This window comes from Cryptomeria japonica, chromosome 1, assembly GCF_030272615.1.
Source record: "Cryptomeria japonica chromosome 1, Sugi_1.0, whole genome shotgun sequence".
In the NCBI taxonomy this organism is placed as follows: Eukaryota; Viridiplantae; Streptophyta; class Pinopsida; order Cupressales; family Cupressaceae; genus Cryptomeria; species Cryptomeria japonica.
In genome coordinates, this window is record NC_081405.1 from 162,511,442 (window position 1) to 162,525,850 (window position 14,409).

General features: G+C 38.9%; 1 protein-coding gene across 3 annotated transcripts in view; it reads left to right on the forward strand.

Moving 5' to 3' along the window:
* The first annotated feature begins 5,999 nt into the window (after positions 1 to 5,999).
* LOC131042645 (protein CLP1 homolog) overlaps positions 6,000 to 14,409 on the forward strand; it is a 109,896-nt gene continuing 101,486 nt past the window's right edge. The window contains exons 1-2 of one of the 3 annotated variants that reach the window (XM_057975963.2): positions 6,000 to 6,091; positions 6,229 to 6,462. In XM_057975963.2, the coding sequence (XP_057831946.1) occupies positions 6,277 to 6,462 (186 nt within the window). In that variant the 5' untranslated portion in view covers positions 6,000 to 6,091; positions 6,229 to 6,276. Of the gene's footprint in view, positions 6,463 to 14,409 lie in introns of all 3 variants that reach the window. The other 2 variants (XM_057975962.2, XM_057975961.2) reach the window with 2 other exon arrangements.

Here is a 14,409-nt window from a genome sequence, read left to right on the forward strand (position 1 = left end):
ATCCCCCAAAATGATTGTTCTATCATGGAATGTTAGGGGCTTGAGCAGTGGCCCTAGACAAAATTTTGTTCGAGAGTTGATAAGGAGTCATTCTCTTGATGTTATTTTCCTGCAAGAAACTAAATTATTTGTAGATAGTATGTTTGGTCTAGTGCCAAAGTTATGGGGGAGAGGCGAATGTCAGTGTATTGGGGCATATGGCTCCTCTGGAGGTGTGGCTTGCCTTTGGAACCCCCTGAGGATTCAGCCTATATGGTGGGTTTCTTCCAAACCATCCTTATCCCAGATTGCTTATAATCTTGAGACTAGGGAGTACGTCTTGCTTATTAATATTTATGCTCCCATTGATCTTCATGGTTTGCCTTTGGAACCCCTTGAGGATTCGGCCTATATAGCGCATTTCTTCCAAATCATCCTTATTTGGGATTGTTTCTAATCTTGAGACTGGGGATTACATCTTGCTTACTAATATTTATGCCCCCACCGATCTTCATGGTAAGAAGAAGTTGTGGTCTCATATTACCTTTGTGCATAGGTTAGGTCCTTTCCATGTTCGTGGATTATAGCAGGTGATTTCAATGCTATCTTAGAGCTGTGTGAGAAGAAGAGTGGTGTTAAGAGATTGGAGCCTTCTTCCATCCTTCTTTGGGATAGTATATCAAATTTGAATCTTGTTGACATCAAGCCCAATAATGGTTTCTTCACTTGGAACAACCAGAGGATAGGGGAGGATTGGATTGCAGAGAGACTGGATCACTTCCTGGTTCTAGTTTTTGGGTTGGTGGGGGGTGGTCCACATGCTCTGAGATCCTAGATTGGAGAGGATTGGACCATTGACCCATTAAATTAGTGTATTCTTCTGCTCGAGTGGCTCGTGCTCCTTCATTCAAATTCCATCTTATGTGGCTACACGACTCTTCTTTCCAGGAACTTGTTGCAGAGTGGTGGAGAAGAGGGAGGCCAGCCTATGGCACTGCTATGTACACTTTTGCTAAACAACTACAATTTGTTAAGTTTCAACTTAAACGGTGGAATCGTCAGAGCTTTGGTAATATTTTTCATGCTAAGGTTGTTGCTTAACTTGAGTTAGATGACATTACGAGAGAGATAAGAGAGCATGGATTTTCATACGCCTTGCTCGGGAAGGAAGACATGGCAGTTAAGGATCTAGAGGAGTGGGAGCTTAGGGAGGATACTGGAAACAAAGAGCTTGGATTGATTGGCTTCAAGAAGGAGATAAGAATACTACAATTCTTCTTCAATTCGGTGAAAGCAAGAAGACAAGGTAATGCCATCCCTAATTTGGTTAATGATAGAGGTGAGTAGTGTTTGTCCTTGTAGGAGATTTCTAGGGAGTCTATGCAATACTTTCAATCCTTATTCAGGGAGGACTCTTAGGGGGAGTCTAAAGAGGAAGCTCAGGTTATGGTGTGTATTCCTTCTCTAGTTACTCGGGAGATGAATGAGCATCTTATGGGACATTTTTTGTTGGATGAACTTGAGAGGATTGTTTTTCATATGAAGAAGGGGAAGGCTCCAGGATCGTATGGGTTTTCAATTGAATTCTATCAAGAATTTTGGGATATTATCAAATTGGATTTATTAGAGGTGTTCCAAGAGTCCTAGAGGAATAAATAGATGCTTCGGGCATTGAATGTGACTTTCATTACTCTCATCCTCAAGTGTGATGGGGTTGATCAGTTAATTTGATTCTGCCCTATATCTCTCTGTAATGTGATTTACAAGATAATCTCTAAGTTGACAGTGGAAAGGCTGAAGAAATGGCTTGGGGGTCTCATTTCTGAGGAGCAGAGTGGTTTTGTTGAGGGTCATCAAATCTTGGATGGAGTGGTCATTGCTACTGATACCATTCACTCTATGGCTACTTCTAAAGAAAAAACTATGTTTATCAAGCTGGAGATGGCAAAAGCTTATGATAGGGTCTGATGGTCCTTCCTTCAGAAGATCCTTAGGGCCTTTGGTTTTGCTGCTAAATGGATCCATTGGGTGACGAGTTGTGTTTCATCTACCTCATTCTTTGTGCTAATCAATGGAGATCATACTAAGTTGTTTGGTGCTTCCAGGGGTCTTCGACATGGGGACCCTCTTTCCTTGTACTTATTTATCCTTCTAGCTGAGGGTTTGGGCAGATCGATTAAGTATAATGTGGGGATGGGTATTATTCATGGTTGGAGCTGGGGTAATGACATTCCTCCTCAGTCTCACTTGCAATTTGTGGATGATATGACTCTAATGGGAGTGGCTAGGATTAGTGAAGCCATAAATTTGTGTAAAGTCTTAGATGTCTATCTTGCTGCTTCTGGCCAGTTGATCAATGAAGATAAATCTTCCATCTTCTTCTTCAACACGTCGGGGCCTATTTAGTTGAGGATTGCTCACATCTTGAGATCACAGGTTGGCTCTCTTCCTTTGACTTATCTGGGTATTCCTATCTCTATTGGCAATCTTCTCAATGAATCTTGGTAGTGTATTCTGGACAAAGGTTGAACATTGGATGCACAAATGGTTATCCTTTGCTAGATGGGTTCAATTGATCAAGTCGGTGGTTCATGCTCTCCCGATTTATAGGGGTATACTTCAAGTGGCACCAATGTGGTTTGTGAAGGAATTAGATTCCTTGGCAAGGCAATTTTATGGGCAGGCAACTTGTCCTCCTCTAATTGGTGTCTTGTCAAGTGGGACTTAGTGTGTAGCCCAAAACAGTTGGGTGGGCTTGGCTTAAGGCAATCTTCATTATTTGGGGTGGCTTTGGTGACTAAATTATACTGAAGGTGGTGCGTGGAACAAGTTTGATGCTGGGCTAGGATTTTGTCTTACAAGTATATGCAGAGAATTACGAAGGAGGAAATCCCAAGATATCTGCTTGTGGGAAAAGGTTCCATGATTTGGAGCGCACTTAAGAAAGTGGATGCACTAATAAAGGAAGGTTTATTTTGGATCTGTAAGAGGGGGGAAGAGGTGCTTTTTTGGTTAGATTCTTGGGATGGATACCCTTCCATTATTAATCAGTTTCTTAATTTAATGAATCTTTGCCAAAGGTTCCTTGAGGTAGGGTGGTCTAAAGTCAATGACTTTAAAATGGGTTATGGGTGTGGGCAATTGGAGATGGTGCAGTGGAAGGTGCCTGATGAATGGCCAACTATTGGTTTGGAGGAAGATTGCGTTGATCTTTATAGCATTTTGGCTAGTAGACACTGTAGCCCTCTCAAGGATAGGAATAGATTTGCGTGGTCCCCAAATCCTAAGGGTGTTTTTACTGTTGCTAGTGGATACCAGGAGCTGTTGACCCATAGATTGGAGGGGAGGGATGTTCACTGGTGAAAATATGTATGAAATAAATTCTCTTGGCCGAAGTGCAATTGTTTTGCTTGAAATTTAGCTTTAAATAGATGTCTTACCTAGGACAATATTCGCAAGCGGGGGTTTCATGGTCCCTCCATCTGTGTTTTGTGTGGTAATGGGGAGGAGGATTCTTCACACTTGTTCTTCAGATGCCCCTTTTCGATGCAGATATGGCATTACTGGTGGGGGGCTTGGAAACACCCTTGTATTCATGCAAATTCTTTGGTGGATTTTTGGAGCAGTATGGGTAAGCCTCCTACTTTGTCCTCTTTTCTCTAGACTATGTGGCACATAGGTCCCATTTTCATACTTTGGCAGATTTGGTTAGAGAGGAACTAGAGGATTTTTCAGGAAGTCCAACTGATAGTTCAACAAGTGTTATACAGAATAATATGAATGATCCAGGAGACGATGGAAGCTAAATGTGAGGTGAATCTTCCTCTGGAAAGAGGAGAGGCTGAAATTGTGAGTAGGATGGGGTTGCAGGAGTTGTCTACTATTTCTGCTTATGTCAGGAGAGGCAAACGCGCTATGAAGAAGGTTCAAAGGGTGGGAAGATGGTTGCCACCCCAGGATGATTTCTTAAAGATCAAGACTGATGGCTCCTCTCGAGGTAATCCAGGTCTTGCTGAGATTGGCGGTGTAGGTAGGGACCATTTGGGGGAAGTGATTTTCTTCTTTTTCAGTGCACAAAGGACAACAGGCTAATAATTGTATGTAGGGATTAGCAATTCTCTACGCTCTTGAGTGAGCTTATGCGTTGGGGTGGCGTAATGCTATATGCGAATTAGACTCGCATATTATTGTTAGTTTGCTAATTGAGCAGAAGGTGGTTGGGACTAATTGGTAGCTGGAAGGGATTGTTCACCAGATTTTGCAGGTCTGTGCCATGATGGATAAGGTGTCTTTCATCCACATTCCTCATGAATGGAATAGAGTGGCTAATTGTTTGGCTAAGTGGGCTTCAGAACATGGTGATGAATGGAAAGTTGAGGGTTGGGGGCATCTCTCCCAAGATTACTGTCAGGATTTGCATAGGATCCTTGCTGAGGATATGGATAGTTATGAAGTTGGATGACGAATTTATTTGCTTATGATTCTTCCCTGGATCCCGGGGACTCTAGGCTTCTTATGTAGTGCTCGTGTCTTATTATTAATAAAGTTTTTACCCCTTTATTAAAAAATAAAATAAAATTAGGGAAATGAAAGAATGAATTACATTTTTCATATGCTTGTCATAGATAAGGATACTTAATTTTTTTATTTGAATCAAATTCTACTATTATTTGAGTTTTAAATAAACATTTTTGAAGTACTTCTAAGTTTAAGTCTTAGGTCCGACATAATGATAAATAAGGATGCAAGTACACGAGAATAAAAAAATTGCTTGATTTATCTATTTCTCCAAGTATCAAATATTTTTTATAGAAATAAGTGAAGTTTAAGTCTACATTATTTTGGACCAACACCTCCCTATTAGTTGAACAAAAAAAGTTATAAACGAGGGTACTTAAAATCACAAAGGCTACAAATTTTGGTCTACAAGATCAAATGAATAGAATGCCAAATAAAAGTGCTAGAGCTGCAACTAATCCATTGATATTCAAAGCATCCATAAAAGTTAAACTTGACAATAAGGTACCTCATATATATGAAAGTGTTGATGAAATGTAGGCACCATAATGTTTGGAACTAGCAGTCAACTGTGATGAAAGTGGTATAGGCCAAGACATTGCATTAATGCCTATTACATGTGTCACATCACCATAACTAATATTTCATCATAATTACATTGACATATGTAATTATAATGACAACGCGAGATGAAATGTCATGTTGTGAGCATGTTAACAAAAAATATTGAAGACTTGACATACATTTTTTAAAAATAAAACTTAAAATAACTCTTAATAAATACATGCAAATGCGAGGTTCTTGTTGGTGGTCTGGTGCTTGCTAGTGGTTTGAAGATCTAATTAGTGGAGGGATATTTTATAAGAAATAAAGAGAAATAAAAAAAACTTTAATATTGCATGAAAATAGCTATAGTAAGATAGAGTTCATACAATTGAATGTCTAAAACGCTTTCTTTTATCGTTATAATTTTTTTTATAAATATTTCTCAAACCTAAAAAGTAGAGATGTCAATAAATTGAAGTGAACAAAATATTTGAAAAGTTTTTCATAGACTAAAGTATTGAAAATGTTCATTGATAAATTGAAATGGACAAAATTATTGAAAATATTCATTGACAAATTGAAATGGACAAAATAATTTAAAAGTGTTTCCTTATAGATAAAAGCAACTTTTAAATTAATTTATTTTGCCACCTCATAATATTATGACATCCATAATGATTCAAAACATTAATAAAGTTAAAAAAATTAACAATTTAATTTTTAATGCATTACACATTAAAAAATTAAATAACAATTTATTTTACAATCATTATTTCTAAAATCAACCAATACAAAATATATAAATAGCATTTTCAAAATGATTAAATAAAAATAATAATTAAAGATTATAAAATCCCTCAACATTTTTTTTTTAATTTTATATAATGATTGATAAATCAATAAAAAAATTACATCCATTTTCCTGCCCTGCAAGAACCAATAATAATTCTTAAAATAAATAAATATCTCCGAATGGTAACATTATGTCTTAGGCATGCATTTTGTATGCAGAACAGCCGCTGCCCAAGCTCACTTCCTCTCATAAAAGGCGCTTACTTGAATTTTAGTGTATTTTAAATTTGTTCCACTCAATATGCTTCCCTATGATATAACCGTTTCAAATTCTTTAATTCTTAAACCATTGCCGTTCCCTGTTCTTACCCATTCTGGTTTTGATGTCCGCAGTCATCATATAAGGACACACAATCAATAAAACCATAGGGAGTAGAAAGCATGTCGACAATGTCAGGTGCTCCAGCCATAAAAACATTTACATTGTCCAAAGAAAGCGAGCTGAGGATTGAAGTGAGTTTGGATGCACCCCTGCGCCTACAGCTTACCTCTGGCACAGCTGAAATATTCGGCACTGAGCTTCCCCCTCAGTATTGGGTCACTTTTCCTCCTACCCACAAATTTGCGGTATGAATCTTTAGTACCCATTTTATTTCCTTTCATTTTGAATATGTTTGTAGGCTTGGAAAGTACCATTTTTGTCTAGGGTTTCGAAACTATGTTTTGACTTGGCGAATTCATGTTTCATTTATTTCTTACTACTGGAACAGACGTACTTTCTCTAGCAAATTAGCAATACCGGACGATATTTGAATAAAGGAGAAATAGTTTGAGGAATTTAGCACAGAAGGAGTGGGGTTTGAGTTGTAGGGTTTATGGGCATTTGAAACTGTCGCGAAGTGGTTTAGGGTTTGAGGAAGTGGAAAAATGTTTTCAAAATGAGATTTATGTTTTCTTGCTACATTTTGGTTGAGAGGGTGGGTTGCCTTTAGCGCCACGGGGACTAATATTCCAAAGAGATAAAAACATTTATATTCTTCTCTTAGTAAATATTGGTTGAGCTTGTGGGCTGTTTTTAATGCCATGTGAAGTAAGCTTGAAACACATCCATAAGATTTGTAAACACAGGCCAAACTCAAACCTAGTGTAGTCCACAATCATTACGCCTTAGCTTTGCTGCTGGAGTTATGGTACACTTTACTGCAGCCGGAGGAATCGAACTTGGATGGACACTTTTACGAGTGTTCATGACACAACTAGCCCTTTGTTCCTTTCATAAATTTAATGATTTTGTGTGTGAAAAATTGTTTTATATCTTTTCATTGACCATAAGCCAACTATGGCACTATGGTCGTTGTTGGGACTTGACAAGCTGATTTTTTACTTGAGCTTGAACTTAGCACTTAGTCTCGACAAATTGAAAAGCCATGAAATATAGAGATTTTATAAGGATTTAGAGCTCTTACAATACACCCTTCAATGTATCAACTTTAAAGATAATATAAACTTATCAATTAGAAGCTAGTTTGATCAAATGAGTACAAAGGTAGATTTGAGTTGAAGATCAACATTTTTAAACATAAAATATTCTCAAGTGTTCAAGGTGTACAAAAGTCATGGATTATGATATCATGGGCATCTGAAACAAAAATCACAACATGGAGTAATGAAATATGGTAAGAGAGGAGCTTGTATCAGTTGAACCAACTTGACTGACTCTATTTGTGCTTATATCTTTGACAGGCTTATAATTTTTACTATAACCATAAGATCATTACTTAGGATAGGGATCGAGTCAATAAACCCAAAGTGTAAGTGTAAATTAATTACTTGGGATCGAATTGGGGAAAGGTCAAAAGAATTAAAAAACTTTGCTTTTCTATTTGGCTGTCCCAAAATGATGTATATTTTTTGCTTTTAAAAACTAGAATGGGGGACTAGGGGTGGCAGGGGTCTAGTGGTAGCATCTCTATTAGGGTTGAATGGGTGTCCTTAGCACGTTCCTTGTTATGATATAACTTAGGGTTGGGGGAGGGAGTGTCATGTCCCCTTGATTTCTGTTGTAGCAAGAATAAAATTTATTTCTAAAAACACTATTTCTTAATTAGTATTATTTTCTTTGATATGTAAGAGTAAATTGTATTAATCAAATGTAAAATATTACATGTTGATAAGAGTTGAGGCTTCAACTAGAAGCATTCCTGCCCATGCCCCACAACCCTAGGCATTGCCTAAAAAGCTAGGGCAGAGCCAAAACAGCAAAAACCTATCCTCCCCCTTATAGAGATATGCAAAGAAACCAGAGGGAGGAAATTCATCCACAAAGAACGAAATCATGCAGACAAAAGGAGGAAAGAATAGTTAACTGTCGCGCCCAAGTGCAGGAAGCACAATCATACCTAGCATTTGGATGAGAGAGCTAACCAAAACACCAAAGCCATCATGCATCTAAAAAAAGGGGGAGCTCAACTATGAATCGACCCATTTGGACTAACCTAATTGTGAAATTTTGCCAAGATCAAGAGCTCAATGAAATGTACAAAATAGAGACACAATATAGGACAAGAATAAACTGTATTCTTATCAATAGAAAATGATCCATAGTTCAATAGTTACAATGAATATGAGCCTGCTTATATAGGAAAGGCTATATGGATATGTGAGCACACAAACATGACATGTGGCTCAATAAGAAACAAGGGTAGGTAGGAAATAGGTGTGGGTAGGTAAAAGAAACAATATAATAGTCCACATTAGGTGGATCACCCACTGAATGTGGAGTGTAACAACAAGATCAACACCATAAAAGGTGGAAATTCTCCTACACACACTATCCCAATGTGGCACAAACACCCAAGTGTCTCATCCCAAACTACTATGAAATGCATTTCCTAAGTAAACTTAATTATAGTGTAATAATATCCAAGATGAATAATTATTTACACCAACACTAATGAAGTCGATGAATTCTTCTATCCAATTTTTGTTTTGGATTGGCTCCATATGGTATTGCTTCTTTAGAAAAGAACAACCCCACCTTGCCTTAAATCTATGCCACACCAAGTCATCACCAGCTAGGTCCATGAGGAAAAGCAGATGCTCCACCACCGCATTCGGCTCCAAGACCTTGTAGATGTCTTCAAGACGAGGAATCCCGACCCTTGGCATAATGCAAACCAAAACATCTTTGACTCCACGTAGGTACTCTACCCTGATCAACAATCCCGCTATTGTTAAGATCTTAGCCTTTGGTAGATTAATATCCAACAAACCAGCAATGAAACCACATTAGAATAAACTTTGTATCTCTTTGAGGAATATTAGAACTCCCACCTGAGGATTAACCTCACTGCTTGAGTCTCCAAGCCACCTGCAACATTGCAATTGAGTTGATTCTAGCATTCAAGATGTAGCCAATGAAGGTCATTTGTCTCTTGGATCGTAGCAGATGTATGGGAGTCTCCATGTGTAGGTAGACACAAGAACAAGATGAGTTGTCAATGTTTGCCCGCAACATGGCTTAAATAAATGTTGACGTCCCCATCTTGAATGCTTGGAGATAAAAATCTTGAGTATAATTAATGCTCCCGTATGAAGGCTCCAAGACATAATATGAAGATCTTGAGATCAAAGGCAACATAAGCTGGCATAATAAAAACATGTGTCTTTAAGCCCTCTTGACAAGGTTTGGACACAATTGGCCATAAAAAATGAAAACCAAACATCGGCGTAATCCCCGCTAAGCTCTAAACCAAAACCTAGAACCGACCGAAGGGGAAAGCATCAAATGTAACCTATTTTGCACCATTTATTTAATCTCCACTACATCTGCATCCAGATTGGCAAGGTGATCGGCCTGAGTATTGCCTTCATGGTAAATGTGGTCGGTTGTGAAAGAACCAAACCTTTGCATAATGGCGAAAGCTTCCTCCAAATGTGCTTGTAGAATGCAACTTAGAGTAGAACCCTTCCTAAGAGCATTGATAACAATAGCAGAGTCACCTTCGATCTCCACCATCCCTAACTTCAACTCCACACATCTTCGCAATCCTAAGGTTAGAGCCCAAAATTCTACTATGTTGTTTTTTCCTTCCAAAAGAGGGCAAGAAAGTCTACTCAACACGGAGCCATCACTATCCCTTATAATGCACCCTGCTCTAGAGTGACCGGGGTTTCCTTTAGAAGCCCCTTCGAAATTTAGTTTAACCCACCCACAATGTGGAGCCTTCCATCTTGCCTCAGCTCTCCTTTTTCGCATGTCAAGACCTCCCTTGCCTATCACTAGAGGATTTTTGAGACCAAGCCAATTTCTTTTCATCATAGCATCCCAGCCCCCAAATCTGGCCTTCAAATTAGGGAATATCTCCACCCGATTGATGATAGTCTCTACAATCACTGCTTTGATTTTGTTCAAAAGAAAATTAACCTTCATCTCCTTTGCCCAAAAAATGTGCCTATTCCGTTCTTTCCAAAGCTACCATATTAAGATAGATGGGTAAATCACCTAGAAGCACCTGAATACAATATTTATGTTTATGATGGGCCAAGAATCAAAGAGGGAAGAAATGCCTTTGGGCAATGCACTACGCCACCCAAGCCTAGCGCTCAACCATGATCAACACTGTTGAGCATAGGGACATTCCAAGAATAAGTGGTTTACTGTTTCTTCACTCTTCCTACATAACTCACATCTGGAAGGACCTTCAAAACCTATCTTCTTAAATCTATTAGCTGTTAGGGTTTTGTTTTGTAAGACAGCCCAAGTGAAGGTTCCAGCTTTTGGCAGACATAGCTTATGCCAACACAATCCGATCGGAATCTTTGCTTCCTCATTCTGTTGGTTCCTCTCAAGAAGAGAATACCCATCTTTGGCTGTATAGAGACCAGAGGCAGATCCATTCCACATAATTGTATCAAGCCCATCTCTCAATATGACTCTCCTCTCCTTAATAATATTTTCCTGACTCCCCACGTCCCTAGCTAGCATCCCAAAGTTAGAAAAATCTTCTATTTCCAAGTTTGCACCCCGTCTTTTTCTTCCATAGTGAAATAATGGCAAACAAGAGAGCCCCAATGCTGTTTTAGAAAGTCCTTAAAGGTGTCAATCTTCACAACATTATCTATAATAGGGAGCCTGGACCATGAATCTTCCCAAAACAATGCAGATTGCCCATTGTGGATATCCCAATTGAGATAATCCGAAACGATTGGCTTACGTTCTTGCATAAAGTTCCAAACCTTTGAGCCTTTCAGAGCACCATATGTATCAAGAATATTTAAATCTTCATTAGGTCCTATAGATATTTATGTTGAAGGATCCTTGCCCACTTACTGTTTGGTTCTTTCAACATTCACCAAATGATCCTATAGATATTTATGTTGAAGGATCCTTGCCCACTTACTGTTTGGTTCTTTCAACATTCACCAAATGAGCTTCTTTCCCAAAGCCTTGTTTTGTAACTTTTGCTATTTGATTTCGACACCCCCATTTTCCTTAGACTTAAAAACTTTGTCCCAAGTGATTGTCATCGATTTATGATTTCCAACGCTCCCTTGCCAGAAAAACTTCCTATAGGACTGATTCAGCTTATGACATGCCCCAGCTGAATGAGATACATGATAGCAGGTAGATTGGTATAGCAACAAGCATAGCCTTCACCATTAATATGTGTCCTACTCACGGCATCCAACTTGCTTTCCATGATGTAGCTTTGTCTGAAATTTTATCACAAAGAGTGTCCCAATGTTTATTTGTCCTTATGCCTTTGTCCAAGGGAAAGATATGTGCATGGGAGAGTGTCTTTCCTAAATCCCAATACTCGAATGATCTCCTATTCTTTCGTTGGAGCAGTAGCAAAGAATAGATTTCTGATTTATTTATTCCCACCTCCTGGCCAAGGCAGCTGAATATTGATTGAGGATATTCTTCAAGACTAGCTTCTTGTCTCCTAGCGGCCCTTGAAAGTAAGGTGTCATCAGAATATTGCTGATGAGAGATCGAAGGAAGACCACTTGTAACCTTTACCTCTTCAATGCTGCCCCTTTCCCTAGCTTTGTTTTGAGTTCTCCCAAGGGCCTCTGCCATGATGACGAACAGGAAGGGTGATAAAGGATCCCCTTGTCTTATACTCCTAGATCCACTGAAAAAGCCTTCTGGAGTGCCATTGACCAGCATTGAGAATTTGGGGCATGTTATTCATTCAAAAATCCAATCAAGCCAAGGCTTTGGAAAGCCAAAGGTCTCCATCACCTTGAGTGAGAACCTCCAGTCCACCTTGTCATAGGCCTTTTTGATATCTAGTTTTATCAGCATTGCTTATCTTTTTGTTGCGTGGATTGTATGTATCGCATCTTGTGTTATTATGACTCCATCCATGATAGACCTTCCCAAAACGAAGCCCGTTTGTTCCTTTGAGATAATGTCTAGCAAAATATTCTTAAGCCTATTTGCAACTACCTTTGTGACAATGTGTTGCATAAGGAAATAGGTCTATTATCGTCTAACGAAATAGCATTATCTTTTTTAGGAATGATTACTAAGAAAATATTGCTAAGTTCTTTCAGAGCCTTATCAGAACAAATCCAGTTTGAGATAATGTCTTGCAAAATCTTCTTAAGCCTATTTGCAACTGCCTTTGCGACAATGTGCTGCATAACGAAATAGGTCTATAATCGTTTATGAAATAGCATAATCTTTTTTAGGAATGATTACTAAGAAAGTATTGCTAAGTTCTTTCAGAGCCTTACGTAAAGCCCTCGGGTCTTCCAAAGCTTCGAAGATATCCTTGCCAACTATGTACCAAGAAAGAGGCTGGGAAGCCATCCAGCCCAAGGGCCTTGTCGGGATGAAGTTGGAACAATGCTGTTCTGATTTCTTCAAGGTGAAATTTTCTGTCAACAATTTATTTTGTTCTTCTGTGATCAAAGAGGGGATGTTTCTTAACATTCTGTTCTGAGCCAAAGTATTTGAACCATTCCAATCGTTAAGCAGCTCTTGATAGTATTTTACCATCCGTTGCTTGATTTCCTTGATGTCTTCTGTAATATGCCCGTCCCTTCTGGAGATTCTCAAGATCCTATTCATATTCCAACTAGCCTTGGTGCTGTTATGAAAAACTTTGCATTTTTGTCCCCATCCTTGATCCAAGTCTCCCTGGATTTTTGTCTCCAGAAGGTCTCCTCTCTTGCCAACGGGTCTCATATTTAGCCATCAATCGCTTTTCCTCAAGAAATTTCTGCTCAGCCATAACTTCGTTGTTTAATTGCTCCAAATCCTTCTCCACCTCTATCATTTTTTTGAAGATGTTCTTGAAATGTCATTGGTTCCATTCCTTTAATTGCTGCTTAACAAATTTGAGTTTAGTAACAATCTGAAACATTTTTGAAGCCTCAATCGTGCAACCCTTGCAACCCTTCCACCAGTGATCTATCAAGTCAAGGAAGTTGGGATGACCTGTCCACATATTTTTAAATTTAAAGGGACTTCTGGAAGGCTTCTTATCTCCCATGATACATAACTGAATTGGATAGTGATCAGAACCCAACCAAGGAAGAATAACACTCTCCAAGCAAAAAGGAAAAGCACCTAAATCCGCTTTCCACAAAAATCTGTCTAACTTTTTTGTTATATTGCTAAAGCCAAGATGTCTATTTGTCCAAGTGTAAACTCCATTTAAAAAGGGGATGTCTATCAAAGTATTCCTTTCAACCTAATCCCCAAAGTCAACCTGGGACTGCAGCTTTCTTTGAACCCCGCCTTTCTTATCCGAATTATGAAGTATTGCATTGAGGTTGCCTCCAATCACATGGAACTCTTCACGCCATGTTTGCAACAGCTGATCTATTTCCATTCATGTCTCTCTCTTTTGTGGATGTTGGAGGTCGGGCCATAGACATTAATCAACATAAACTGAAGATTCGAGGATAAACTTCTAATTTTGCAGCACATCCAATTTCTCCCTTCAGCACTCTTCTCAGAGACGATTGATCGGGGCCTCCATAGAGTGACCAGTCCACTTGATGCCCTGTCAGAGCAAACCACTTCTCCCTCCCTTCTTCTGATTTTTTTCTTCAAACTGTCCCACTTTACCCTACCTAATATTGTTTTCTGAAGCATCACCAAATCTACATCTACTTTCTCCAATAGGCGTTTCACTAATTGTTGTTTGTTAGGGGCGTTTAAGCCCCTAATGTTCCACAATAGTAGCTTCATGGCTCCTTGGGAAGGGGACCTCCCTTTCCTGATGATTGTAGTAGTTTAGTAATTTTAACCTGGCACTCAGCATCACCTTCTTCTTTGCGTTTCTCTTGAAGATTTTTCCTTCCTTGCTTCTTTTTGTCCCCACGATCAGGAAAACTTTTCTTTGCCTTCTTCTGATTAATTCCCAGCTTCTTTTTCACTTGATTCTGCTGGGTAGTCTTCTCTTCGTCCTCTTGGGGTGGTTGAGTCGAAAGATCAACTTCCTCCTCCTGCTTTTTTTCTACATGAAAGTCTAGCTCCAAATTGGTCCCTTTTTCTCTGAGTCGACTTAAATCAGGAGCACCAGAAAGATCTGCCTTCAAAGCCAACTCCTC